The 26,259-nt window shown below is 42.3% G+C and overlaps 1 protein-coding gene across 2 annotated transcripts in view; it reads left to right on the forward strand.

Annotated features, from left to right (window-relative positions):
* babam2 (BRISC and BRCA1 A complex member 2) overlaps positions 1 to 26,259 on the forward strand; it is a 193,674-nt gene that overhangs the window by 119,032 nt on the left and 48,383 nt on the right. For both annotated transcript variants that reach the window (XM_042325576.1, XM_042325577.1), the window contains exon 7: positions 10,638 to 10,747. In XM_042325576.1, coding sequence (XP_042181510.1) covers positions 10,638 to 10,747 — 110 coding nt within the window. The remainder of the gene's footprint in view (positions 1 to 10,637; positions 10,748 to 26,259) is intronic.

Below are 26,259 nucleotides of genomic sequence, written 5' to 3' on the forward strand. Positions count from 1 at the left end.
AGTGGAGGACAGAGGAGCCTCTTGAAGAAGAAGTTACAGGTCTGTGAGAGCCAGAAATCTTCCTTGTTTGTAGGTGACCAAATACTTATTTTCCACCATAATTTGCAAATAAATTCATAAAAAATCCTACAATGTGATTTTCTGAATTTTTTCTCTCATTTTGTCTGTCATAGTTGAAGTGTACCTATGATGAAAATTACAGGCCTCTCTCATCTTTTTAAGTGGGAGAACTTGCACAATTGGTGGCTGACTAAATGCTTTTTTGCCCCACTGTAATCAGAGACACACTCTACACACACGTACACTTGGATTCTTGTATTGTAGATATGTGCTGGTAGAGTAGTGGCCTGAGAGAACACACTTAATGTGTTGTAAAAAGTGTTATGAAATGTCATGTAATATTTCAAATTGTATATAACTGCCTTAATGTTGCTGGACCCCAGGAAGAATTTTGACTGCTTTGGCAGCAGGTAATGGGAATCCTTAATAAATACAAAATAAAAACACTAGCTTTCTGCTTAGCAGCTTGAAAGAAAACACAAGGATGGTATATTGTTTTGCTCTAGGCTAGAACCATATCTCTTCAGTGGGAAGGTGCTAGTTTTATGGGTTCCTAAGCGATGTTGTCCAGAGGAGACTTTGGGTCTGTCTGATATGGTACACTAAGCCTGTTAGCTGGACGTCAAAGGCAAGCGACCAGAGGTGTAGTTTTATTTATTTTTTACATGTTAGTGCATCGTTAGCTTTTTACTTGTTTTGATTAGAAAATGCTTCAAAATTCACTGAGTCAACATTAGCTGATGGAGATTATCTCATAAAACAAAACATATAAGATCTCCTTAGCCTTCGTTTACCACAGACCTTATTTTTGACGTTTATCCCCAAAAACTTTTTTTATTTTTATTTTTTATTTTTTATAAACATGAATTTCCCCATAGGCTTTGGCCATCAAGCCATGGTGGACTTCGCCTCTATTAGTGCCTCCAAAAAGGCTCCATTACTGTTGCTCTCTATGACTTTGAGTCATTGTGTAAAATGAATCCCTTCTAATATTGAATAAATGAGTAAACTGTCTACTGTATCTGTTGCCTCAGTCATTCTCTCCTCGGCCTTATTCTATCATCATCCTCATCTTCTCTAGATTCTTCCTCAATGTTTACTTTTTCCCCATCATTGAAATGTGTCTCTTAAGTTCATATCTTAGTGTGTTTGCTAAACTCATCCCTGTGCTTCCGTAGAATCTGACATTGGCTGGACTCCAAATCGGATATATCTTTGCCTTTTCTTATCCCATATAGTCTCAAACATGGTGTCCTAGTCTAACCTTGGCTTAAATCATCCACTTAGCTTGCCCATCCACTTATACTTGCAGTGTCCCCAGATTCTCTCTATTTTCTCACCTTCACTGAACGTGGGAACATCACATTCCCCACCTGAAGGTGCATTGACTCCTCCTTTGGTGAATGACTAGGGGTGACTACCAGCTGTTTGTTGTGCTGAGAACAAAACTTTTGACTGGTAATATATATATAAAAACCTTGGAATGAGAAGGTGTGCCCAAACTTTTGACTGGTAATATATATATATATAACTTGAACTTTGCGACCTTTTGCCACATTTCAGGCTTCAAACATAAAGATATAAAACTGTATTTTTTTGTGAAGAATCAACAACAAGTGGGACACAATCATGAAGTGGAACGACATTTATTGGATATTTCAAACTTTTTTAACAAATCAAAAACTGAAAAATTGGGAGTGCAAAATTATTCAGCCCCCTTAAGTTAATACTTTGTAGCGCCACCTTTTGCTGCGATTACAGCTGTAAGTCGCTTGGGGTATGTCTCTATCAGTTTTGAACATCGAGAGACTGACATTTTTTCCCATTCCTCCTTGCAAAACAGCTCGAGCTCAGTGAGGTTGGATGGAGAGCAGTTTGTGAACAGCAGTTTTCAGTTCTTTCCACAGATTCTCGATTGGATTCAGGTCTGGACTTTGACTTGGCCATTCTAACACCTGGATATGTTTATTTTTGAACCATTCCATTGTAGATTTTGCTTTATGTTTTGGATCATTGTCTTGTTGGAAGACAAATCTCCGTCCCAGTCTCAGGTCTTTTGCAGACTCCATCAGGTTTTCTTCCAGAATGGTCCTGTATTTGGCTCCATCCATCTTCCCATCAATTTTAACCATCTTCCCTGTCCCTGCTGAAGAAAAGCAGGCCCAAACCATGTTGATGCCACCACCATGTTTGACAGTGGGGATGGTGTGTTCAGGGTGATGGGCTGTGTTGCTTTTACGCCAAACATAACGTTTTGCATTGTTGCCAAAAAGTTCAATTTTGGTTTCATCTGACCAGAGCACCTTCTTCCACATGTTTGGTGTGTCTCCCAGGTGGCTTGTGGCAAACTTTAAACGACACTTTTTATGGATATCTTTAAGAAATGGCTTTCTTCTTGCCACTCTTCCATAAAGGCCAGATTTGTGCAATATACGACTGATTGTTGTCCTATGGACAGAGTCTCCCACCTCAGCTGTAGATCTCTGCAGTTCATCCAGAGTGATCATGGGCCTCTTGGCTGCATCTCTGATCAGTCTTCTCCTTGTATGAGCTGAAAGTTTAGAGGGACGGCCAGGTCTTGGTAGATTTGCAGTGGTCTGATACTCCTTCCATTTCAATATTATCGCTTGCACAGTGCTCCTTGGGATGTTTAAAGCTTGGGAAATCTTTTTGTATCCAAATCCGGCTTTAAACTTCTTCACAACAGTATCTCAGACCTGCCTGGTGTGTTCCTTGTTCTTCATGATGCTCTCTGCGCTTTTAACGGACCTTTGAGACTATCACAGTGCAGGTGCATTTATACGGAGACTTGATTACACACAGGTGGATTGTATTTATCATCATTAGTCATTTAGGTCAACATTGGATCATTCAGAGATCCTCACTGAACTTCTGGAGAGAGTTTGCTGCACTGAAAGTAAAGGGGCTGAATAATTTTGCACGCCCAATTTTTCAGTTTTTGATTTGTTAAAAAAGTTTGAAATATCCAATAAATGTCGTTCCACTTCATGATTGTGTCCCACTTGTTGTTGATTCTTCACAAAAAAATACAGTTTTATATCTTTATGTTTGAAGCCTGAAATGTGGCAAAAGGTCGCAAAGTTCAAGGGGGCCGAATACTTTCGCAAGGCACTGTATATATTACCAGTCAAAAGTTTGGGCACACCTTCTCATTCCAAGGTTTTTCTTTATTTGTACACTTTTCTACATTGTAGAATAAAAGTAAAGACATCAAAACTATGAAATAACACATATGGAATCATGTAGTAACCAAAGAATTGTTAAACAAATCAAAATGTTACATTTGACATTCTTCAAAGTAGCCACCATTTGCCTTGACGACAGCTTTGCACACTCTTGGCATTCGCTCAACCAGCTTCATGAGGTAGTCACCTGGAATGCATTTCAATTCACGTGTGCCTTGTTAAAAGTTAATTTTCCATTTTTCTTTTACATTACAGTCTTATTCTAAACAAAATGGAATCTTTTTTTATCTCGTCAATCTACCCACAATACCCCAAAATGACAAAGCGAAAACAGGTTTTTAGATTTTTTTGCAAATGTATTAAAAATACTCAACAGAAATACCTTATTTACATTAGTATTCAGACCCTTTGCTATGAGACTCGAAATTGCGCTTGGGTGCATCCCGTTTCCATTGATCATCCTTGAGATGTTTCTACAACTTGATTGGAATCCACCTGTGGTAAATTCAATTGATTGGACATGATTTGGAAAGGCACACACATGTCTGTGTAAGGTCCCACAGTTGACAGTGCATGTCAGAGCGAAAACCAAGCCATGAGGTCGAAGGAATTATCCGAAACAGGATTGTGTCGAGGCACAGATCTGGGGAAGGGTACCAAAAAATGTCTGCAGCATTGAAGGTCCCGAAGAACACAGTGGCCTCCATCATTCTTAAATGGAAGAAGTTTGGAACCACCAAGACCCTTCCTAGAGTTGGCCGCCCGGCCAAACACAGCAATCGGGGGAGAAGGGCCTTGGTCAGGGAGGTGACCAAGAACCCGATTTTGGTCACTCTGACAGAGCTCCAGAGTTCCTCTGTGGAGATGGGAGAACCTTCCAGAAGGACAACCATCTCTGCAGCACTCCACCAATCAGGCCTTAATGGTAGAGTGGCCAGACAGAAGCCACTCAGTAAAAGGCACATGACAGCACGCTTGGAGTTTGCCAAAAGTTACCTAAAGACTCTCAGACCATGAGAAACAAGATTCTCTGTTCCGATGAAACCAAGATTGAACTCTGGCGTGAATGCCAAGCGTTACGACTGGAGAAAACCTGGCACCATCCCTACGGTGAAGCATTGTGGTGGCAGCATCATGCTGTTGGGATGTTTTTCAGCAGCAGGAACTGGGAGACGACTCAAGATTGGGGGAAAGATGAAAAGAGAAAAGTAGAGATCCTTGATGAAAACCTGCTTCAGAGCTGTCAGGACCTCAGACAGCGGTGAAGGTTCACCTTCCAACAGGACAACGGTCTTAAGCACACAGCCAAGACAACACAGGATTGGCTTTGGGACAAGACTGAATGTCCTTGAGTGGCCCAGCCATATCCCAGACTTGAACCAATTCGAACATCTCTGGAGAGACCTAAAAAATAGCTGTGCAGCGAAGCTCCCCATCTAACCTGACAGCTTGAGAGGCTCTGCAAAGCAGAATGGCAGAAACTCCCCAAATACTGGTGTGCCAAGCTTGTTGCGTTATACCCAAGAAGAATCAATGCTGTAAATGCTGCCAAAGGCACGTCAACAAAGTACTGAGTAAAGGGTCTGAATACTTATGTGAATGTTTTTTGCAAAAAAAAAACTGTTTTTGCATTGTCATTATGGAGTATTGTGTATAGATTGAGGAAAAAATAGCAATTTCATCCATTTTAGAATAAGGCTGTAACGTAACAAAATGTGGAAAAAATCCAGGGGTCTGAATTCATTCCAAATGCGCTGTATAAGGAAAAAATACACTTAACATTTTCGACTAATCGATTGGTCAAAAGAACAGTCGGGGACAGCCCTAGTGTATTGTGTTTTGAACCACTCCAGCGCTGGGAAAGATTTAAATGTTCACGATTCGACTAGAGAGATGCCTAACAACGCATATCATGGCTGGTGAGTCATTGTTGCCAAGGTCACACTTAGCAATGACACCCTCCGCCCGTTATCAGCCTTGCGTATTGCCTTAGGCGCCCCCCTCGGCTCTCTACTCTGACGATTGCATTTAGACTAGTTTTGTATGTCCTTGGTAATTGCGTCAAATATGCCAGCAACACTAACACAGACATCTTTCCTGTTGACCTTTGCAGAAAGGTCCTGATTTTCCTGGCGACTTTTGTTCACAGAACTACTAATAACAGCGGGAACAGTGGATGTGCATTATGTATTCACTTACACACTACACAAAACCAACACCCTTGAAAAAAACTATTCATATTTTCTCATCATTGTTGACCATGTCTTTATATTCTTAGTGGACTTTGGAACAGCTTGGCATGAAACTGCCACAGTGTGGGTTCCCTTTGCTGCCACACCCAGCTCTGATGGTGCCTTACTTTGACACACGTTTTCTCTCTCTCTCTCTCTCTCTCTCTCTCTCTCTCTCTCTCTCTCTCTCTCTCTCTCTCTCTCTCTCTCTCTCTCTCACTCACTCACTCACTCACTCACTCACTCACTCACTCACTCACTCACTCACTCACTCACTCACTCACTCACTCACTCACTCACTCACTCACTCACTCACTCACAACACACACACATGTCCATGGCAACAGGCTTGAGGTGTGTTTAGGTCGTGGTGTCCCTGGTATACTCTTAGCACCGGGGTGGGTCCAGCCAGAGCGTGTTTGTGTGTGCTCTGTAATCGCTTCCCTATTATATACATGACAGAGTGAAGCCATTACACACCGCACGCAATATGACGGCATGGTGCCGGTTGGTTAATGGTTGACCTTACCCGTCTCCACCTTTTACATGCATTCCAGCATTGTCTACTGGCAGGGTCAGAGAGAGAATGTGAGTAGGATCGTCTGTGTGTGTGTTTCTGTATCTGTGTGTGTGCACGGGCACATGCATTTGTGGCCCTAAGGTCCTTTGCTCAATTTGTGCATATGTATGCAGGTTTGAGAAGGCTTGGGGACATCTTACCATGGAGAGCATACTGCACTGGCCTCACAAAATCCCCCCCTCCCTTCTGTCACACAGTAACACTTAATTAGGAACAATCTCACATCCTCAACTCCCCTCCTAAGTCTGTCAGAACAGAACATTTAATGCGATGAGACGTGCATTGGCAACAGCCACCTTGACCCAATGATATACCCTTTTCCGCCTCTGGGCATTGTGGCACAAAGCTTACATCAGGCCTATGAACCACAACACAGAACATGTCTCCATTCTGCATTGCTTGTTTGGACATCTTTTCAATCAGTTGAATGCTAGGTCTCTTAAATATGCATGGAATTATAACCTTACCTTTCTGATAAATTAAATTGGAAAGAAGATTGTTTTAAAGAAGACATGTTAATTTAGTGTTTCTGTGCTATGCTGTACACGATGAAGCTATGGTGGTGCACTTGTATCTTCTATCTTATTCACCCATTCTTGGAAAAACCCAGTGAAAAGCATGCAGATCTTCCAATATCCCCTCGTGTGCTTCCTCTGAATGAGAAAATGTCATTTTGACATCAATGCAATAAAAGAAAATGGAATGAAAATTGCTTTATAAGACACTGCTTTGCTATCTAATGGCACATTGACGTTATCAGCTCTCAGCAAAATGGACAACCCCATTGATAGTAGGCAATTTGTAAAGTGGATCCAGAAGTCTCATGCAACAGCGTAATTAGTTGTGGTTTCCTCATGAATGGATGATTTTGATTCTCCGCTTCCGAAATCCAGTTCGGGATCAGAATTGGGCAATTTTGCTTGGTTAGTGTCCCTCATGCAAAGGAACCATTTAGCTCTAAGCCCCAATTGAAATGTCAGAGCTCCTCAAAATCTCCCAGACACCCACCTACATGTTTTGCTGTGTTTCTTTTCAGCTCATTACCATTCTCAATGTGGACCTCAAGATTTTTTACTTTCCTCCAAGAATGTTGACTGGCAGGTTGCGTTGTGGTGGTGAAACACTGTGTCCAGACAGATGGACAGAAAATCTCAAAGCAAGCCCAGCAGCTGCCCTCATCCTTACGCAATAACCCCTGTGTCACTCAAGCTGCCCCATGACGGTGCCCATGACATTTGGAGATGGGCAAATAAGACGGACAATAGTCTTTACCTCCGTACTGCCCTTGTCGAGAGCATTGTCTGTTTAGTGTGTGTGTGCGTGTTGTGACTTTGGCCGGACATGGTCTGGCGTAAGGACAGCTGTCACATCTCCAACCTGTCACATGTCACAGAAAGGAGATGCTACAGGGCATCAACAGACAGAGGGAAGGAGCGAGAGGAAGAAAAGAGAGGGAGAGAGAGAAAGACGGATGAGAGGAGGGAGCAAGGCTAACAGTGGAGTAGTGGCCACGTGAAGGCTTGACTTCGAGCAGCCCCCCCCCCCACCCACACACACACATTCATACACCCTTCACCCTCTCTCTCAACCCCAGTCTTTGGGGCTGACTCACATACTCCCGGGTGTGCAGTAAGTAACTGTCCCCGTCCACCCACCTCCTTAAGGACTCCCTCCCTGACTCGCAGTCCTTCAACCGGGGTCATTTTATAGACTCATTACTCCCCATGGAGAGGTTCTTCATTAGGCCCTGCCTATGGCCTGTGGAGAGAAGAAAGGTTTTTAAAATTGTTAGTTTTTCTGCTCTGTACTTAAGCAGGCAGCACTTGGCCCGAAGTGTATTGCTGTAGAAAGCATAAAATCTGTGTATAAACGCATAGAGGCATTTTATTTTGGGGGGAGCACTTTGGGACTCTTGTTTTCGTTTGTGGGGATTCACATTGCAGTCGGCATTAAAAGCTCCCATTCTCCAAGATATTTTCTTACGTAAATGTGTATTTTTCTACAAATATATTGTTGATTAAAAAATATATATATGTTTACAACAAATATATCGCTTACCTTCTAGTTATAAAAATTATAGCTTCAAATGTGTAGGTGGTTCAGTTCTGTTCTCAGTGTTAACACCACTGCTATCACTCCCTCAGTCATACAAATCCTTTTCCTCTTCTTGATTCATTTACATTACCCGATCTTAAGTTCTTAGTTCGGTAAGTCAAAGCCCAGAGATAGCCTCCCAAACTAAGGCCAAATATAGTATTCTACCTCGGAGGTTGCACCCAGACCTTGACATCTGCACTGCAATTTATGAGGCTGTAAACTTTCCCACCAATCATCTTCAGGTGGATGTAGTTGGGCCATTTGTAAGGTCATGTCGGCTGAAATTGTGAGTTTACCCCTCTGTCACTCAGCAACTCATGATTGGAGATGTCCCTGGAACACCTCATTAGAGTATGTTCTGAATGTGTTCTGAAGTTCTGTATGCATATTACAAGTCAGGATTTTGGCCCCATACGGAAGAGGACATTTATGCAACCAAAACTGCAGGGAGGCGTGGATGCACAGAGGGATTGTACCCATGCAGACACGTGTGTATCAGCATATTGCAGCAGACTAATAGTGGTTGATAGCTGTAAAAAGAAAACAGAAGAGTTCGGGGTCCTCCCTCGTTTTGTTGTTTCCTTTTCCGTGATGTCGTATGTCTTTTGACAGCTGCTTGTCGTTTTTTGGGACGAGACGAAGTGAATCATCTCCAAACACGGTCCTTTGACTGTTCGTCTGAGACGAAAGCCTCTCAAGGACCGCGACGCAATGCTATGCATGCTGAAGAACCTGATGTTCTTTCCCACCCCAACTCTCACCTTCTGTACAATTCCTTCTCTCTCCGCAAGCGTTGCTTTCAAATAAGTATCTGTTTGGTCACCTCGCTGACGACAGACGAGGCCTGAATTTGACAGTGAAAACTGGGGGAAATGACTATGCCTTACCTTCCCCCCTCATCTTATTCTTCCTCCTCCCTCACCTTTCGAGAGGGAGCGTAGTTGCTTACTGTTGCATACATCCACTATATTGATGCAAGCTGATTCAATCAGGCAACTCCTTTGAATGTCAGACACTATTTTATTTTACTCCCCCTTTCTTTCTCCCTCTGTTATTGGCTGTGACAAGAGGGACAGGATGAGACATGAGGCAGCCATCGTCATTGTTGTGGCTGTTGGTACATACTCACACACACGCACCAATATCATTTGGGAAGAAGTGTTATATGTTGTGTGTTGTGCAGCACTCTTCTGCACCGGGCTAGATGGAAGAGAACTTTCTCCTTGCCTGCAGAGGCCCTTGACATTTCTATTCATATTGTTTCTGAAATACAAAGTCCGGTACGGCAAAGTCCCAAAACTGAGCCACCGAGACTAATTCAGATGGGTCATTTTGAGCCCCCCCCTCTTGAACCAGTGATATGGAAAACCCAACGTCCATGGGCAGTGTGGTGGCCATCCTCATTCAGGACCAGAGAGGGAGTCGTTGATGGGAAGGAGTCATGTACCCAACTCCCTCAAGCCTCATTTGTAACGCTTTTAATTCAAACTCAACCGCAATAGCAATTAGGTTGCACAAAATACAATTAACTGCTTTGACTCTGAGAGAAACTGCCCAATGAGGGAGTGCAAACAGCCGCCTTTGGCTCATTCAACCGTTTCACATCTATCGAAGAAAAGGCATCTTCTCTTTGACAGACCTCATTGTGCCTGCTTTGGTTACGTGGTTGGCCGCGTTGAAACGCCTGGCTAAGGAAACTGGTAGCGCCGCGCCTCAACACATACCGTATGGTGGTGAGGGAGATTCCCTTGCCGGGAAGGGCAGCGATTAGCACAAATGGATGAGTTCAAACCGACTGTAAGACATTTGATTAACTCCCCAGCCCTCGTTCGCTTAGCGCAAACCGTGAGTGCCGCTTAATGTCGGATCCTGCTAATGATGATCCATAATGGTAGGGGGGCTAGCTCTAGGAAAAATGATATAGAAAGGGAACTGGGGGAGGAAATCAAAACCTTGAAGAGATGGATCGGCTCATCTAGAGCGGCTTCGGGTGGCTTCTCTCTCTCTCTCTCTCTCTCTCTCTCTCTCTTACTCTCACATGATTTGATTGGTACTTCCCGTCATCAGCGCCACTACTCGGCTGCAGCTGTCGAAGTCAGCGCGGCGTGAAACTAATCAGATGTATCATCTGGTCTCTTATCTCTTTCTTTCTTCTTCTTCTTGTTCTCTCTATCTTTCTCTCTTGCCCTTTTTTTCTTGCCCTCTCTCTCTCTTTGTGTGTCCATCTCAAACACATATACTCAGATGTACTTAAATCAGGCTTGGACTGGGAAAGCAGGCCAAACTGGACTTGTTAGGGTTGAGTTTGACTCAACACTGAAGTACAGCTCACCTGTGTTTTTTTTTATCCAAATATTCTACAGTATGGGGAAGATATTCATTGATTTGATTAATTCACTAATACCGGTCATGGAGAAGTGAAATGATACATATTTGTGAGTACTAACTCCCCCTCTCCCTCAGGACACAACGTTGGACCCTGGGGAAGATGTGGCTCTTCTCTCCGTCAGCTTTGAAGACGCAGAGGCCACCCAAGTGTTCCCTAAACTCTACCTGTCCCCCAGCATTGAACAGTAAGTGTATGAATCAGTTAATATGGTCATTGGTGCTGTATGGTTTAGACTTTCAGAATAGTGAATAAATTGTTGTCGGCTAGTTTGCAGCAGGTGTTACCAAAGAGGATGTTGTTGCTAATTTGTTGGCGTCTCCCTTTTCAATAATAACTTTCAACTAGAAGTTAAGTTTCAATGAGAATCATCTGGTGAGTGGAATTGTGTTTTTCATTGCAGCGCGCTTGCTGCTGTTAGCCATCTCTTTGAAAACCATGTTGTGTGAAACATGTTGCATTTAAAGTGGAACTTTAAAATTAATTTGAATTTGAGCAATATTAAATCTTATTAAAATCATTTCACATACACCTCCAAGAAGAATAAAAATTTTAAAAAGAAGACAAGCAACCAGATATGGTCATTTTCACGTTTTCATAAATTCTTAGGGAATTATGTATACTTAGGGATTTGTGAAAATTCTATAGCAATATAGTGGGAAAGCGTCTGCGTTTGGACAATTAATAGACACTGCAGCAAATAAAACCTAATACAAATATCTGTCTTATCCAGGACCGGAGTCTACACAGACCGGTGCACTATAGCCAATCAGAGATACAGTAGGCTTTATGCCATCATTCACTTTGACATGGACTGTGTGTTTACAGGCAGTAGTAACAGTGTGACTTTAGAGCATTAGAACGCATTCGCCAAAAGCCACAAAATACACCTGAATGGATTTCTGCAAATATGTGAATACCACAGGAGTCCTTTTACATTTGGGAACTTCACATTCCTATTGATCAAACAACCATGAAAAGGTAGGCTCTCTCTTCCTCAGTTATGCACATCAACAAGATCAACAACTAATACTTGCAAGATGAGCTCAAATCTAACAAAGGAACATTAGATAAACCCTCAAACTTTTCAGCTAGTTGGCCGTCAAAATTGCACTGTTAAACGATGAGGAATAGTTGCCTCCTTGTCCTTCTGCAGTTGGCCTGCCAATGCATTTTTGTCCCAACCAAGTACCCAGGCTAACTGCTAACGTTGGCTAGCTAGCTACTTCCAGACACAAATGAGAGAATTCTGACAATGTTACTCGCCGTAGCAAGGCTGGTTAGGCTGTTTACATGTTATCTAGAGCAGGCCTGGGCAATTCCAGTCCTCAGGGGCCTGATTGGTGTCACACTTTTTCCCCATCTCTAGCACAGCTGATTTTAAACTAATTGCATTCTAAACTGAAGATCATGATTAGTTGATTATTGGAGTCGGGTGTGTTAGCTGGGGCAAACGTGTGACACCAATCAGGCCCCTGAGGACTGGAGTTACCCAGGCCTGATCTAGAGTGTTCTTTACCAACTATTACTTCTTTGTCTACATTTACTGTCACCGGTCGTATTCAGCGGGTGTCGTGCGTTCATAAATTCATTCATCATTTGTTCTGCACACTCAGACAAGAGTGCTCTGAATTCTGAGTAGATAGCCAGAATGAATTTGCGAATGCAAGAGAGATGCTAACAGGATAACAGTCATTCAAGTTCTTGCTAGCTTACCAAATGACACCTGCATCTCTGGATATGTATAGCCACCGAAAAATGATATGAGGGGAAAAAGTCAGTCACTCACCCACTCCTCCAATTGCATGACATGACATCCTCCTAGCAGCTAGCTAGTTAGCTATCTAGCTAACGTTAGGCTCTGTTTTTAGCTTGCTACATAAATATATATGCTAGCCTATTAGCCACGTTATGACTTACTTGTGATCATTGCCCTTGCTAGTTTGATTATATTGACATTCCCAGACTTAGATACATTTTGTCCGTTTTTGTCCAGAATATTGAGTAATTGAAATTGAAACCGTGCATCCCAAATGGAGGCAGCAAACAATGTACCAGGTCAGCTGTGATTTATAATCTGATAGCAACCAATTTACAACCTGATAGGACTACCAAGAAATGTATTGGTGAATTATATGAATCATGCTTTGAACTGCATCCATCTATTCTGCCAACAATGCTTTAGTGTACGTCATGGAACGTTGAGTCAAATAGAACCTATTTTTAAAACGTCTTATAAAGTTGGTTTTGTGGCATGAACTGGGAATTGGATATTTTTGACTGATATGATTGTCAGTTTGTTTCATATCTTCAAAGTAGTTCAAATGCTGTCAGTTCCACTTTGAAATGTAGGTCACAGGTTACTTTGTGTGCTAAACGTGAAATAGTTTTTGCAAAGGGAAGTAATAGATGTACATTTAGATTGGGAAATGCTTAGTGGTTGTGTTTTTGCATTCTTATGATTGGGACCTACTGGCTTATTATGTCTGAGTTTATGGACAGCTTATCCTTTAACAGCATGCTGTGTGTGACTGCTGTCTTTCCATTGGCCCTATGCAGTGTTGTTGTGGTGCCTGGAGAAGTTGGTATATTCAAATTTTGCCAAAATTTTCCCAAATGGCTTGCCCAGGGAAGAAAAGGCAACCTGTGTGAGAAATTATATTTTCGTGTCTTTCTTCGGGAGTTTTCCTATAGATTTTTCAGATTTTCACTTTCAAAATAACACTTTTTTTTTTATCCGTTAAAAAAAATTGTGGTGTAGACATGGATCCACCCAGGCCGATCAATGTCTACACCCCTGATGCAAATAAGGCATGAGGACAATTACATAACAAATAGTCTACTAACCAAAACTAAGGACAAAATGTTTTTAATACCTGGTTTGCATACCCATTGTTACCTAAGTTAGCATTTACTGGTAGATGTCACCAGTTGAAACGTCTTTCCAACCCTACCGGCTACCGATGTCATTCATCTGTGAGCTGCTCCGTGCCAGAACCAGTTGAGAGCTGTACGCTCTTGCTGCCTGCAGATGATATTCCGCAGAAACTAGGCTGTGTGCAGCGAGCATGTTTCATGTGCTTTGCGATTGTGTAGGCTACTCTGTGCATGATTTCTCTATTGTACTACATAATTGATCAATCATATACCTCCACTACCCTACTTTGATGCGCATCTGTAAGGATTAAGAAGGGAGTATACACAATTCCCACTGAAATTAAAGGGGTTCATCGGTTTATTCCTGTGTAGCCTCCACTACACCACTGGCCCTTTTGTGTTTTACAGAAAGTGCACTCTCCTACATGAGTGCGCTGGTATTACAGTTGCTGTCATTTCAGAATCACGAACCTGTCACGAACACTACATTTCATCACGAACATTTCAGAATCACGAACACTGAAGACCTATAGGTGCCCCACTGTATTAACCTGTAACACACTGAAGGTCTATAGGTTCACCACTGTACTAACCTGTCACACACTGAAGACCTATAGGTTCACCACTGTACTAACCTGTCACACACTGAAGGCCTATAGGTTCACCACTGTACTAACCTGTCACACACTGAAGGCCTATAGGTTCACCACTGTACTAACCTGTCACACACTGAAGACCTATAGGTTCAGCACTGTACTAACCTGTCACACTGAAGACCTATAGGTTCACCACTGTACTAACCTGTCACACTGAAGACCTATAGGTTCACCACTGTACTAACCTGTCACACTGAAGACCTATAGGTTCACCACTGTACTAACCTGTCACACACTGAAGGCCTATAGGTTCACCACTGTACTAACTTGTCACACACTGAAGACCTATAGGTTCACCACTGTCACACACTGAAGACCTATAGGTTCACCACTGTCACACACTGAAGGTCTATAGGTGCCCCACTGCGCAAACATGTCTATAATATATATAAAGGCTATTAAGATACCCTATTAATGATTCAAGAATATTTGGCCTGGCAAAGCGGTTTTATGCGCTGACCGGTCTCGAGTACTACAACACTGCAAGACACTACTAAACAGAGTACCATTTTCCTAGTACTCAAGACAAAATAATATTTGATAAATTATACGCATGCAATAATCATGGCAAGTACCACTACCATCTAGCCACACTACACAAACAATACATGTATCCTTCTCCTCCAGGAATTGCGAACAAACTGAGCCTGTCTAAAGTAAATTCAAGCCTCTGCTTGTCCCATAAGCAGAATATTTCAGGGTTATCGCCAAACATTTTATTAAAAAGAACATGTCTCAGACCGTCATACAGAGGGCAATAAAACACTAAATGAATTTTGTTTCCGACTTCCCTAAGATCACACAGTAGGCAAGTTATACCATCTCTATAGCCAAAGGGAGGGTGCCGGATCTGAGTTGTGCACAAACTGACCTTTGGATTTTTGTAAGTTTCAGGCGGATATACGGTTCAGGGGTGTAGTTCTCTTTGAAGAGAGTATACGTTCTAAGTTTAGTTTAAATCAAATGTCAACTGCCCATTTTTCATTGTGGATCAGAAAAGGCTTGTCCTTGATTTGGCTAACACCACATGGTAATTTGTTCCTGAATATATATATATATATATATATATATATATATATATATATATATATATAAATATATATATAAAGAGAGAGAGTTTCAGAAGAAATGTCTTTGTTTCTGGCCATTTTGAGCCTGTAATCAAACCCACAAATGCTGATGCACCAGATACTCAACTGATCTAAAGTAGGCCAGTTTTATTGCTTCTTTTATCAGGACAACAGTTTTCTGCTGTGTTAACATAATTGCAAAAGGGTTTTCTCATGATCAATTAGCATTTTAAAATTATAAACTTGGATTAGCTAACACAACGTGCCATTTGAACACAGGAGTGATGGTTGCTGATAATGAGCCTCTGTACGCCTGTGGAGTTATTCCATTAAAGATCAGCAGTTCCCAGCTACAATAGTCATTTACAACATTAACAATTTCTTCACTGTATTTCTGATCAATTTGATGTTGTTTTAATGGACTTTTTTTTCAGAAACAAGGACATTTCTAAGTGACCCCAAACTTTTGAATGGTAGTGTATATTGAAGAATTAAACAAATATTAATATGCAAATATTGTACAATCCAGGTGTGCAAAGCTCTTAGAGACTTACCCAGAAAAACACACAGTTGGAATCGCTGCCAAAGGTGATTCTAACATGTATTGACTCAGGGGTAATTAATAAGGGATATTCAAAGTCTGCTTCTTTTTTTTTTACCCATCTACCAATAGGTGGCCTTCTTTGAGGCAAATTTAAACCATCTTAAATTCAGGCTGTAACACACCAAAATGTGGAAAAAGTCAAGGGATGTGAATAATTTCTGTATATATAAAACAAAGTAAAATAGCATTTTTGACTGCCCTGGGCCTTTAAGAGCAAGCCAATGTGACAGTGGCAAGCAACAACTCCTTATAAGTAGGACGAAACCTTGAAGAGAACCAGGCTCTAGAGGAGCCCTTTCTCCTGGCTGGAGAAAGATGTTCCGATTTGCATTTCTGACCATTACTGCCAGACAGTTGGCCCCATATCTCCTCAAAAACTTGACTAGATGAGACAGACTTGTAGGATGCAGATGGAGAGCATGTAAGGCGTAAGAAGATGATAAACAAAAATGCATTGTGAAAACCGCAACGCATGATGTCATCAATGTATAATTCGACACGCCAGTGTCTGGACTCGTGTTCCTTTAAAAAGAAAGAAGAAGAACAAAAGAGATAGATGACACATAGTCAGTGTCTGGGGCTGAGAGTGACTGTGCGTCTGTGGGCGTGAGTGTGTGGGCGTGAGTGTGTGGGCGTGAGTGTGTAGGCGTGTGTGTGTGTGTGTGTGTGTGTGTGTGTGTGTGTGTGTGTGTGTATACTTGCTTAATTCGCATATATGTTTGTACATCTAAGTGTTTGTAAGTGTGTGCATATGTGTACTGTACATGAGTTTGTGTGTGTGTGTGCATGTGTGTGTCAGGGCAGAGTGTCAGGTATGTAAACATCCCCTCTCTTGACCCCATGCCCCCCTCTAGCCGGCCTGGTCTGGCCGTTCGTGCTTGGAATAATCTCTGGAGATGTTTATTTAAGAGTGCACTCCCTGTCATACCAGGTTAAGGGGCCTCTGCCCCCTCTATCTCTGTCTCTTTTCATCCCTCCTCTCCCTCGACTTTCCTCACTCTCTCGGTCTACACCCCAGCACTCTTTGTCTCCCTTGTTTTTTTTTTACTTCTCCTCACACTGTTTCTCCTGTCCTCCATTTTCTCTCTTTCCCTTTCTTCTCATTATCTCTAGCTGTCTCTTTCTCTCACTGTCTCCCTGTTGGTCATCTATTCTCTCTAGCTCTTTCTCCATTCCTCCATCTTTCGTTCCCCTTCTCTGTCTCTAGCTCTGTTTCGCTCTCTGTCTCGCGCTGGCGCTCTGTCTTGTGCTCGCGCTCTGTCTTGCAAACAATGTGTGATTGTGTGTGAGAGTTAGGCTACTTGGAGGGGATTATTGGGTAGTTAGGTTCATCGGGCTGACCCCCAGTCTTAACTTGACGTTATTGAAGGATGATGAGGTTTTGGCAATGTGAAGATAAGAATTCCAGAAGATGGTACCTCTGTATCTGATAGAGAATTGACTATGTGAGGTGCGGCATTGGGGAGGGGTGAAGGATATCGCAGTGTCTTGTTTTATGTAGTTGGATTTCAGAATTAACCTGGAAGAATCCATTAAAGGGTTTACGTAAACTGTCTGGGAGCTATGAGTATTTGGAGATGAAAGTGTATAATTGGCATATATTAATTTCGTAAATAGACAACATATTGCATTTCTTAAACAAAGGTGCGGATAGAGCCAGGTAATTAGAGAAGGTTAGTCTTGCACATTTATTTTGTATGATGAGTAATTTGTGTAGGTAGGAGGCATATATACTGGGCCAGACAATATTACAGTAAATGAGAGATGAGCAAATTAAGCTATATCATAGACTTAGGAAGCAAGCCAGGAAGCAAGCAAACACTTAAAGATGTTTTGTTTATGAGTTAGTCCCCTGCACTCTCCACACTACATTGAAGTACTCTCTGACAGTGCTATAGACCACCGGGGTCGGGGTCATTCGTCAACTAAATTTCCATTCCCATCAATTCAGGAAGTGAATTGCGATTGCAGTAACAGATTTGAAAATGTGCCATATTTATTTTCAATGAGGTTGAGAATGCTTGCATCCACCCTACTAACAACCAAGAGAAGAAGCATGCCAGCTCAGCTATGTGTGTCTGTGTTTGTGCGTTCACAGGCTTGACCTTGCCCATGTGCTAGACCAGGCTGCAGTGGCGTTCGGCGCCCTCCTCGGCCAGTTGAGTGAGGAGAATGGACAGAAAGAGGCTAAAGGCATGAAAGAGGAGAGCGGGAAAGGGGGAGCGTGTGGCGCTGGGGAGGAGAGATGTAGGAGAGAGGGCTGCACAGCAGACCCTACTATAGTATGGACATATCTGGCCCTTTGAGGAAAAAGGTTGAGCCCGAACAACGTAGCGTAGATTCCGAAGATTTTAATTCCGTATTTACCTCAATAACTTTAGTCTCAAGCTATTTCATGTTTGTATGTTTATGCTTGCTTGCTTGAGTGTAGTATTTTCGTGTTGACTTTTGGCCTTATGACTTTGCGTGCGTGCGTGTGTGCGTGCGAGCTCCAAAAGTATTGGGACAGCGAGACATTTTTTGTTGCTTTGGCTCTACTCCAGCACTGTCAGCTTTAATTTGAGCTATACTCATCCATATTGGGTAAACCGTTTTAGACCAATAGTGTTAGAACAAATTCACATATGTGTATTAAAACAGTGAAAAGTTTAGTATTTGTACCCATATTCTTAACGCGCAAGGATTACAAAAACACTTCTACATTAAGGGGATTACGACTAATGATGAGTGAGAAAGTTAAACCCACAAATATCATACCCCCCAAAAATGCTAACCTCCCCTGTTATTGTAATGGTGAGAGGTTAGCATGTCTCACTTCCTCACTCATAATTTCAGCATTATTCACAATTCATTCAGGACTATCCATGATCATGATAGCATCCACATTAATGTAGAAGTGTTCAGAAACATATGATATTCTTATTTACAGTAAAAGTGACTCCAAAATGACACATTATTCACCATTAATTTCTATTGGGCATAAAATAATCTGAAACACAATACAAACAGCAAGAGGATCCAACAAGTTTGTTTAGTCAGGATCCAACAAGTTTGTTGAGCTTGATGTAATCATTGCATGCTATGAATATGGAACCAAATACTAATCCGTTGACTACTTTAATACACATACAAGTGAACTTTTGGAGCTCACTGTATGTCTGTGTGTGTGTTCCCTATGCCCGTGGCTTTGTTGTTTGTGTTCTCGCTCCACTTTGGCCCTGGCTTTCTGTCCCCCTTCCCTTGAAGCTGACCCGGCAAAGAAAACGTTTTCTCTTCCTTTTACTCTCTCCTCATTCTCGCTCTCTCTCTCTCCCCCTCCTTCTCCCCTCATCCTCCTCTCCGCTCCTGATCTCTCTCTCGCCTCCCAGTCAGTCTTGCTGGCGGATCCTCAAAGAGAGAAGGAAAGAGAGTGGGACTTGAGAGAGACGTTTGATATCTCATTTCCCTCTCTCCTTTTCTCTCTCCTTGGAGGGCTGCGGTAGCTCCAGGATCTAAGGCATTCTGGGAGAAAGTGAATCTTTTTTAATCCCCTCAGAGCTATGACGTTGTACCTTTCTCTCTCTTTTCAAACAGACCAGCCGTTCCAGAGAGAGATACTATACTTCATAGCTACTCCACTGACACCCATGTATGTACTTGCCTATACATGGGCTGCAGCTATTGTGCGTTCGTTTGTATGCTAGTTCGCTCGGACTTAAATACTTTCATGCCTGGTCCTCGCCACTCTTCCTCGCGCATTGATTCGGTTAAGAGAGGATCTTCACCTACGCTTTTGTGTTTATGCAGTTGACTTCGTTCCTCTCATTGGGATATTGAAGTGCGGCATACAAAAAACCTTAACATGTACTGTTGTTATTCAGAAGTACATTCAATAGCCACTTGAATAAGGACAGGCTGTGCTGTACTATCTTGTGAAATGACTTGAGCCTCAAGGTCAATTTCATGCTACCGATTGTATTTAAATCATTTAATGTTAAATGGACATGGTTATGTCAGCCATATACAAGGCATCTACCAATTTCAGCCATATACAAGGCATCTACCAATGTCAGCCATATACAAGGCATCTACCAATGTCAGCCATATACAAGGCATCTACCAATGTCAGCCATATACAAGGCATCTACCAATGTCAGCCATATACAAGGCATCTACCAATGTCAGTCATATACAAGGCATCTACCAATGTCAGCCATATACAAGGCATCTACCAATGTCAGCCATATACAAGGCATCTACCAATGTCAGCCATATACAAGGTTTAGATTGACAGCCCATGTCTCTTCCATCCTTCTCTTTACTCATTTTCTCTCACTTTTCTTCTCCACCGTTGGCTGGTCTGGACCTGACCATCTCAGTCTATGAGATGAGTTGTTAGCCTCTCGCTCTACCCAGAAAACCTGCAGTGTTACATAAAAGAATCGAGTGGGCACTGTCTCTGCCCCCAAACCAAAGCCTATTTGGGAGCCAAAGAAAATCAACAGAGAGAGACAGTTTTAGGCTGCGGCAGAGCAATGTTTGGGTCTGTGTGTGTGCATATGTGAATGCAATTGCCTTTGCTTGTAATACATGCATTACACATCTCTAGTGTGCTTGTATGCTTTTCCATATGTGTACTTGTGAACCATTGTAGGCCGCCAAGTTATGTGCGTTGTTCCTCTCTATAATATTTCTCCTGTAGCTGCCTATAACCCCATATATCTAGAGGGAGCAGCCTAGCATAGCATAGCCGCGGGCACCCACCAGAACACTCCTCACACACACACACACACCTATCCTTGCAACATAATTGTGATTGTTCCTCAATGCACCGATGACTGAGCGAGTCCACAGACCTTACCCACTCCCTCATGAATATCAAAAGCACCCAAGGAATTCCAGGTGCTACACTGTGTGGGGGGGGGATTCTTTTTTCTATAAGACACCATGCTGCCAGACTTCAGCCTCACCCCTGTCATGGTCGTTGTGTCCATGGTTGACCCATCATCATCCCTCCCTGAGTTACCTGCTTTGGGTTCTGACTGAGTGACGGAGGAAGGGTCGTGAGACTACGTTACCCACAATTCCTAGTTTTCCAGGTGGTATTATCATGAATTAAGTATTTTCTACTAGGCCACAATTTTAGCTTATGCCCTTGAGGTTCTTTGGTTTGTGGAAGTTGTCTTTGTCACAATTAAAGTTTCTCTAGAAACCTTTCTGTCGTAATCAAAGTTTCTTTAGAAACTCTTTTTGGCATGTCAGGACATTAACTAGAACAGCTGTGTTCCAGATGCATATTGCCACGGATTAAAGGGTGAGTGTCATTAGGCCAAAACAGGAAATGCACTGTACACAGGTCTATGGGAACCTTGGGAACCCTCTGTGCCAAAGAAGTTGGTTGGGTGTGATCTGAACGTTACATTTCCCAAATATTCCAAATTCACTTTTGACCTTCTCTTTCAGCTCAATGAGACACTTTACTTCCCCCCCCTTAGCACAAATTGTACCACTGAAGCCCTTTACACCAGGGGCATATCAGCAAATTACAAGATTCCACATAGATAAAGTGGGATTGAAACAACTGAACAGGTAATGAGAGTGTGTACCAGGCTAGGGGGTCACGACAGTGCCAAACTATTGCCTGAAGACGATGACCGAAGAGGTGCTGGCTGGTCCAAAAAAATAGGGATACGCTCATGCTACTTAGGACTAGTGACATATTCTACTTTGGGGGGGTTTGAGGATCTTTTGGTGACACCTCTTTCGGGGGTAGGGCCTCGGCCTTCACAGAGAACTATGATGCTAGTCGAAACGGATGCTTTCAGTGACATTGAGACCATGTAATTTATTTGCAAAACGCTGTCAGTGAGCACTTGACCCTGAAGAAGGCACAGTGATGTCGAAACGTTGGTGTTTTTTTACCCAATAGATTACTGGGAGGTTGTGCATATGGAGTGTGCGACTCTTTGTTTTTATAGCTTACAGTGTATTCACCGTTAGTCAGCATCTCTACACTAAATAATTTTCTCTGGTTGTGCACCAGCTCATGCTTTTTAGTGAGCACTTGTATACCATACCATGTCATGTATGCACAGAAAGATTAACGCTCATCTGGTGACTACGGCTCACTGCATTGAAATGAATTACGACAACGTTTTAATAGCAGATGCTATTCCCTTTTCACTAAACGGTCTGAAAATATACCCCAAATCCCTTTGGGTGGGTTACCAATCCACTTGGCAATTTGGCCAAAGTCCTTAGCCATTTTTGGTCCCATGATACCCTTCTCCAAGGACCCCTGAGGTGTCCCTGCTTCTGCCTGTGCTGGTGACTCCACTCGTAGCACTCCACCAACAATGGATTGGAGTCATTGTGTGAACAAACCCCCCCCCAAGCAACGTAGCCTTCCGTATGACATATTTACTGAATACAGGACATACACAAACATATACACACTCATGCAGTGACAAGACCGCCCATGACTTAATCAACGCACGAGATTACCTTTGGTGACTCAGGTGGAGTGAAGCGTGTGTGTGTGAGAGCGAGAGACCGTGTGAGAACAGATAAGGACTAAGAATGTAGTGCCTTTGTCAGTTTGAATCCTCTTTTCTTTCTTACAAGGTGATTCCCTGGCCCATACACACGCATTCACTCACACAATCAACAGTCTTTTAACTGACCAGGGTCAGATTTGTATAAAGCAATTTCCTTCACTTTTGTGTATCGTACCATCACCAAACATGATTGAACCTTGAATGAACCCTGGCTATGGACCTACACTTGTCAAACAAGCTCCTGCTAATCTGCAACTTTTTTCATACCAATATTTACCAATATTTAAAACTATATTATGTGTCCATTTTAAACCTTTCCTCTACTATGCAGTGGTGTAAAGTGCTTAAGTAAAAATACTTTAAAGTACTACTTAAGTAGTTTTTTGGGTTATCTATATCTTACTATTTATATTTTTGACTACTTTTACTTCACTACATTCCTTAAGAAAACATTGTACTTTTTACTCCATACATTTTCCTTGACACCCAAAAGTACTTGTTACATTTTGAATGCTTAGCAGGACAGGAAATTAGTCTCATTCACGCACTTATCAACCGAACATCCCTGGTCATCCCTACTGCCTCTGATCTGGCGGACTCACTAAACACAAATGCTTTGTTTGTAAATGTCTGAGATTTGAAGTGTGCCCCTGGCTTTCCGTAAATTTAAATAACATGACAATGGTGGTTTGCTTAATATAAGGAATTTGAAAAGTATTTATACTTTTACTTTTGATACTTAAGTATATTTTGAACCAAATACTTAGACTTTTACTCAAGTAGAATTTTATTTTCTATTTTCATTTTCTATTAAGGTATCTTTTCTTTTACTCAAGGATGACAGTTGGGTACTTTTTCCGACACTGTTACTATGCCAACGCTACAATGAATCGTTACGTTTTATAATCAAAACTGCACAGCAATCACAAGACTGCTAATACTACTACTATTACTTTAAGCAACTTAAAATTAAGTGAAGTAGAGCAAGCATTTTGGGTCCAATGCATATGAAATATCTTCTCAAATGTCTTGACAAATACACAATAAATATCTTCTTTCCATTTCCACAGTTCATCTGGCAGCATCAGATGCTAGTGATTAATCAGCCTTCATTCAATTGACAATTTGAGGCGTGCGTCATTACAATGACAATTGCAAGTGTCTTTGTTCACAAACCCAATCAACACGTGTGAGTGACGAGTTCGCTAATTAACTGGTGAGTCGACCATTCTGTGCGTCTATGTCTGCATTTACATCTGAATGAAATGAGGTTATTCTTAGATGGATCTGTGGGCGGATAGTCTTTTACAGTCGGAGGATTTGTCTTCGTTGTCGTGTGCTGCTTTGCGTTGGTCATTGTAGCATTTAGACAACAAAAAAAGCACAGAGAGCAATGCTAATATGTGCATCAGGCTCTCATCATGGCAGTATGACCTATTTGGAATGCATCTTTCACAATTCAGAGGGCTTGGTGACCATAGAAATATAATTACTATCAAGGGCATAGCTCATCAGACCACAGCATTTTGATTTAATTATATTTCTATGTTGGTGACAATATGGCATCATTGATCTATGTTTGAAGTAGCGCAATATATATCAACCCTGAACAAGGTAAAGAACAACTGACATTATTAGTAGTTTGTCAAGCAATACACTGATACTAGAGTCATGACTGAGGATGTTGTATCTAAATTGTGAGGAACACTGGATAGTGACTAAACCACAACAAGTAGCGTTGTAAAACTGCATTAAAGGGAAGTGGTCGCAGCCCACATTGTGTAACAAACATTCAGACATTATTAATCTACTGATGAGAAGCCACAGCTTAGATTATCTGCCTCCCACAATGTGCTCTGGCAACTCCCCCTCATACCTGGATAATATGGCCCAGTTACAACCTCTGTCTGACCCATACTATATCATCATCGTTTCCCACCACACCTTGTGGCATTGTGCCGTCAGGGGTGTGTTCAGTAAGGAGAAATGTTGCAGATAGAAATGCAGCCTAGAAATGTAGCTGAGTGGTTAGAGCGTTGGGCCAGTAACCGAAAGGTTGCTGGACCGAATCCCCGAGCTGACAAGGTAAAAATAGGTTGTTCTGCCCCTGAACAAGGCAGTTAACCCACTCTTTCCCGATAGTTCGTCATTGTAAATAAGAATTTGTTCTTAACTGACTTACCTAGTTAAATAAAGGTTAAAAAAAATATATATAGATCGTTACACTATATATACAAAAGTACGTGGATACCCCTTCAAATTGGTGGATTCGGCTATTTCAGCCACACTCGTTTCTGACAGGTGTATAAAATTAAGCACACCGCCATGCAATCTCCATAGACAAACATGGGCAGTAGAATGGCCAGCTGACTTTCAACATGGCACGTCATAGGATGCCACCTTTCCAACAAGTCAGTTTCTGCCTGTCAAGTTTCTGCTCTGCTAGAGCTGCCCCAGTCAACTGTAAGTGCTGTTATTGTGAAGTGAAAATGACTAGGAGCAACAACGGCTCCGTCGCGAAGTGATAGGCCACAAAAGCTCACAGAACGGGACCGCGTAGCATATAAAAATCGTCTGTCCTCAGTTGCAACACTCAGCACAAGAACTGTTCGTCGGGAGCTTCATGAAATGGGTTTCCATGGCCAAGCAGCCGCAAACAAGCCTAAGATTACCATGCGCAATGCCAAGCGTCGGCTTGAGTGGTGTAAATCAAACACGGCGGCCTTTGGACTCTGGAGTAGTGGAAACACGTTCTCCGGCGTGATGAATCACACTTCAATATCTGGCAGTCCGACAGACTAATCTGGGTTTGGCGGATGCCAGGAGAATGCTACCTGCCCTGAATGCATAGTGCCAACTATAATGTTTCGTGGAGGAGGAATAATGGTCTAGGGCTGTTTTTCATGGTTCTGGCTAGGCCCCTTAGTTCCAGTGAAGGGAAATCTTAACGCTACAGCATCCAGTAACATTCTAGACGATTCTGTGGTTCAAACTTTGTGCCAACAGTTTGTGGAAGGCCCTTTCCTGTTTCAGTATGACATTGCCCCCGTGCTCCAAGTGAGGTCTATACAGAAATAGTTTGTTGAGATCGGTGCGGAAGAACTTGACTGGCCTTACCCAGACCTCTGTCCTCAACCCCATCAAACACCTTTGGGATGAATTGGGACGCCGACTACGAGCAAGGCCTAATCGCTCAATATCAGTGCCCGACTTCACTAATGCTGTTGTGGTTGAATGGAAGCAAGTCCCTGCATCTAGTGGAAAGCCTTACCAGAAGAGTGGAGGCTGTTATAGCAACAAAAAGGGGACCAACTCCATATTAATGCCAATGATTTTGGAATGAGATGTTTGACGAGCAGGTGTTGATATACTTTTGGTCATGTAGTTTATATGGAGACCTGAATAGAGGCCTTGGTTCAAACAGTGTTTGTGTTCTTTCTATATTTAAAAATTAAGTTGCCCTTGATTGAGCTTGCCTGGAGCAATGGAATAACCCCAAAAGTGCAAACCCTGCCCATCAGGCACTCCAGGCATGCTCAATCAAAATGCTGAAAGGACTTGAACTATGTAAATACTATGTGAACCCAGGTCCGTTAGCCATATAGCTTGTTGTCTAAGGTTAAAAACACTGCACCAATACTGTAGAACACCAGATACGGCCTTAGACTGGCATTCAATCTAAATCAGACTATGAAAAAATATGGTTTATGAAGGCTATTGGGCCGTCGTGATCCCTCTTGCACGTCAAACAGTAGCATCTAGACCCCAGCGCTTCGTGGCACCATGTATGACCTCTTGACATATCCTATGCGTAATACATGTTCAGGCGTAATGCATGTAAAATGAGCATTCAGTTAGTTACACGGATACTCAAGTCAAGTAAACACTGATAATATACATTCATCCATGACCGTCCCACACTACTGTATCAGCCAGGGACCTCCAACGAGCCCTCC

Source organism: Oncorhynchus tshawytscha, linkage group LG08, assembly GCF_018296145.1.
Source record: "Oncorhynchus tshawytscha isolate Ot180627B linkage group LG08, Otsh_v2.0, whole genome shotgun sequence".
Taxonomy (NCBI): domain Eukaryota; kingdom Metazoa; phylum Chordata; class Actinopteri; order Salmoniformes; family Salmonidae; genus Oncorhynchus; species Oncorhynchus tshawytscha.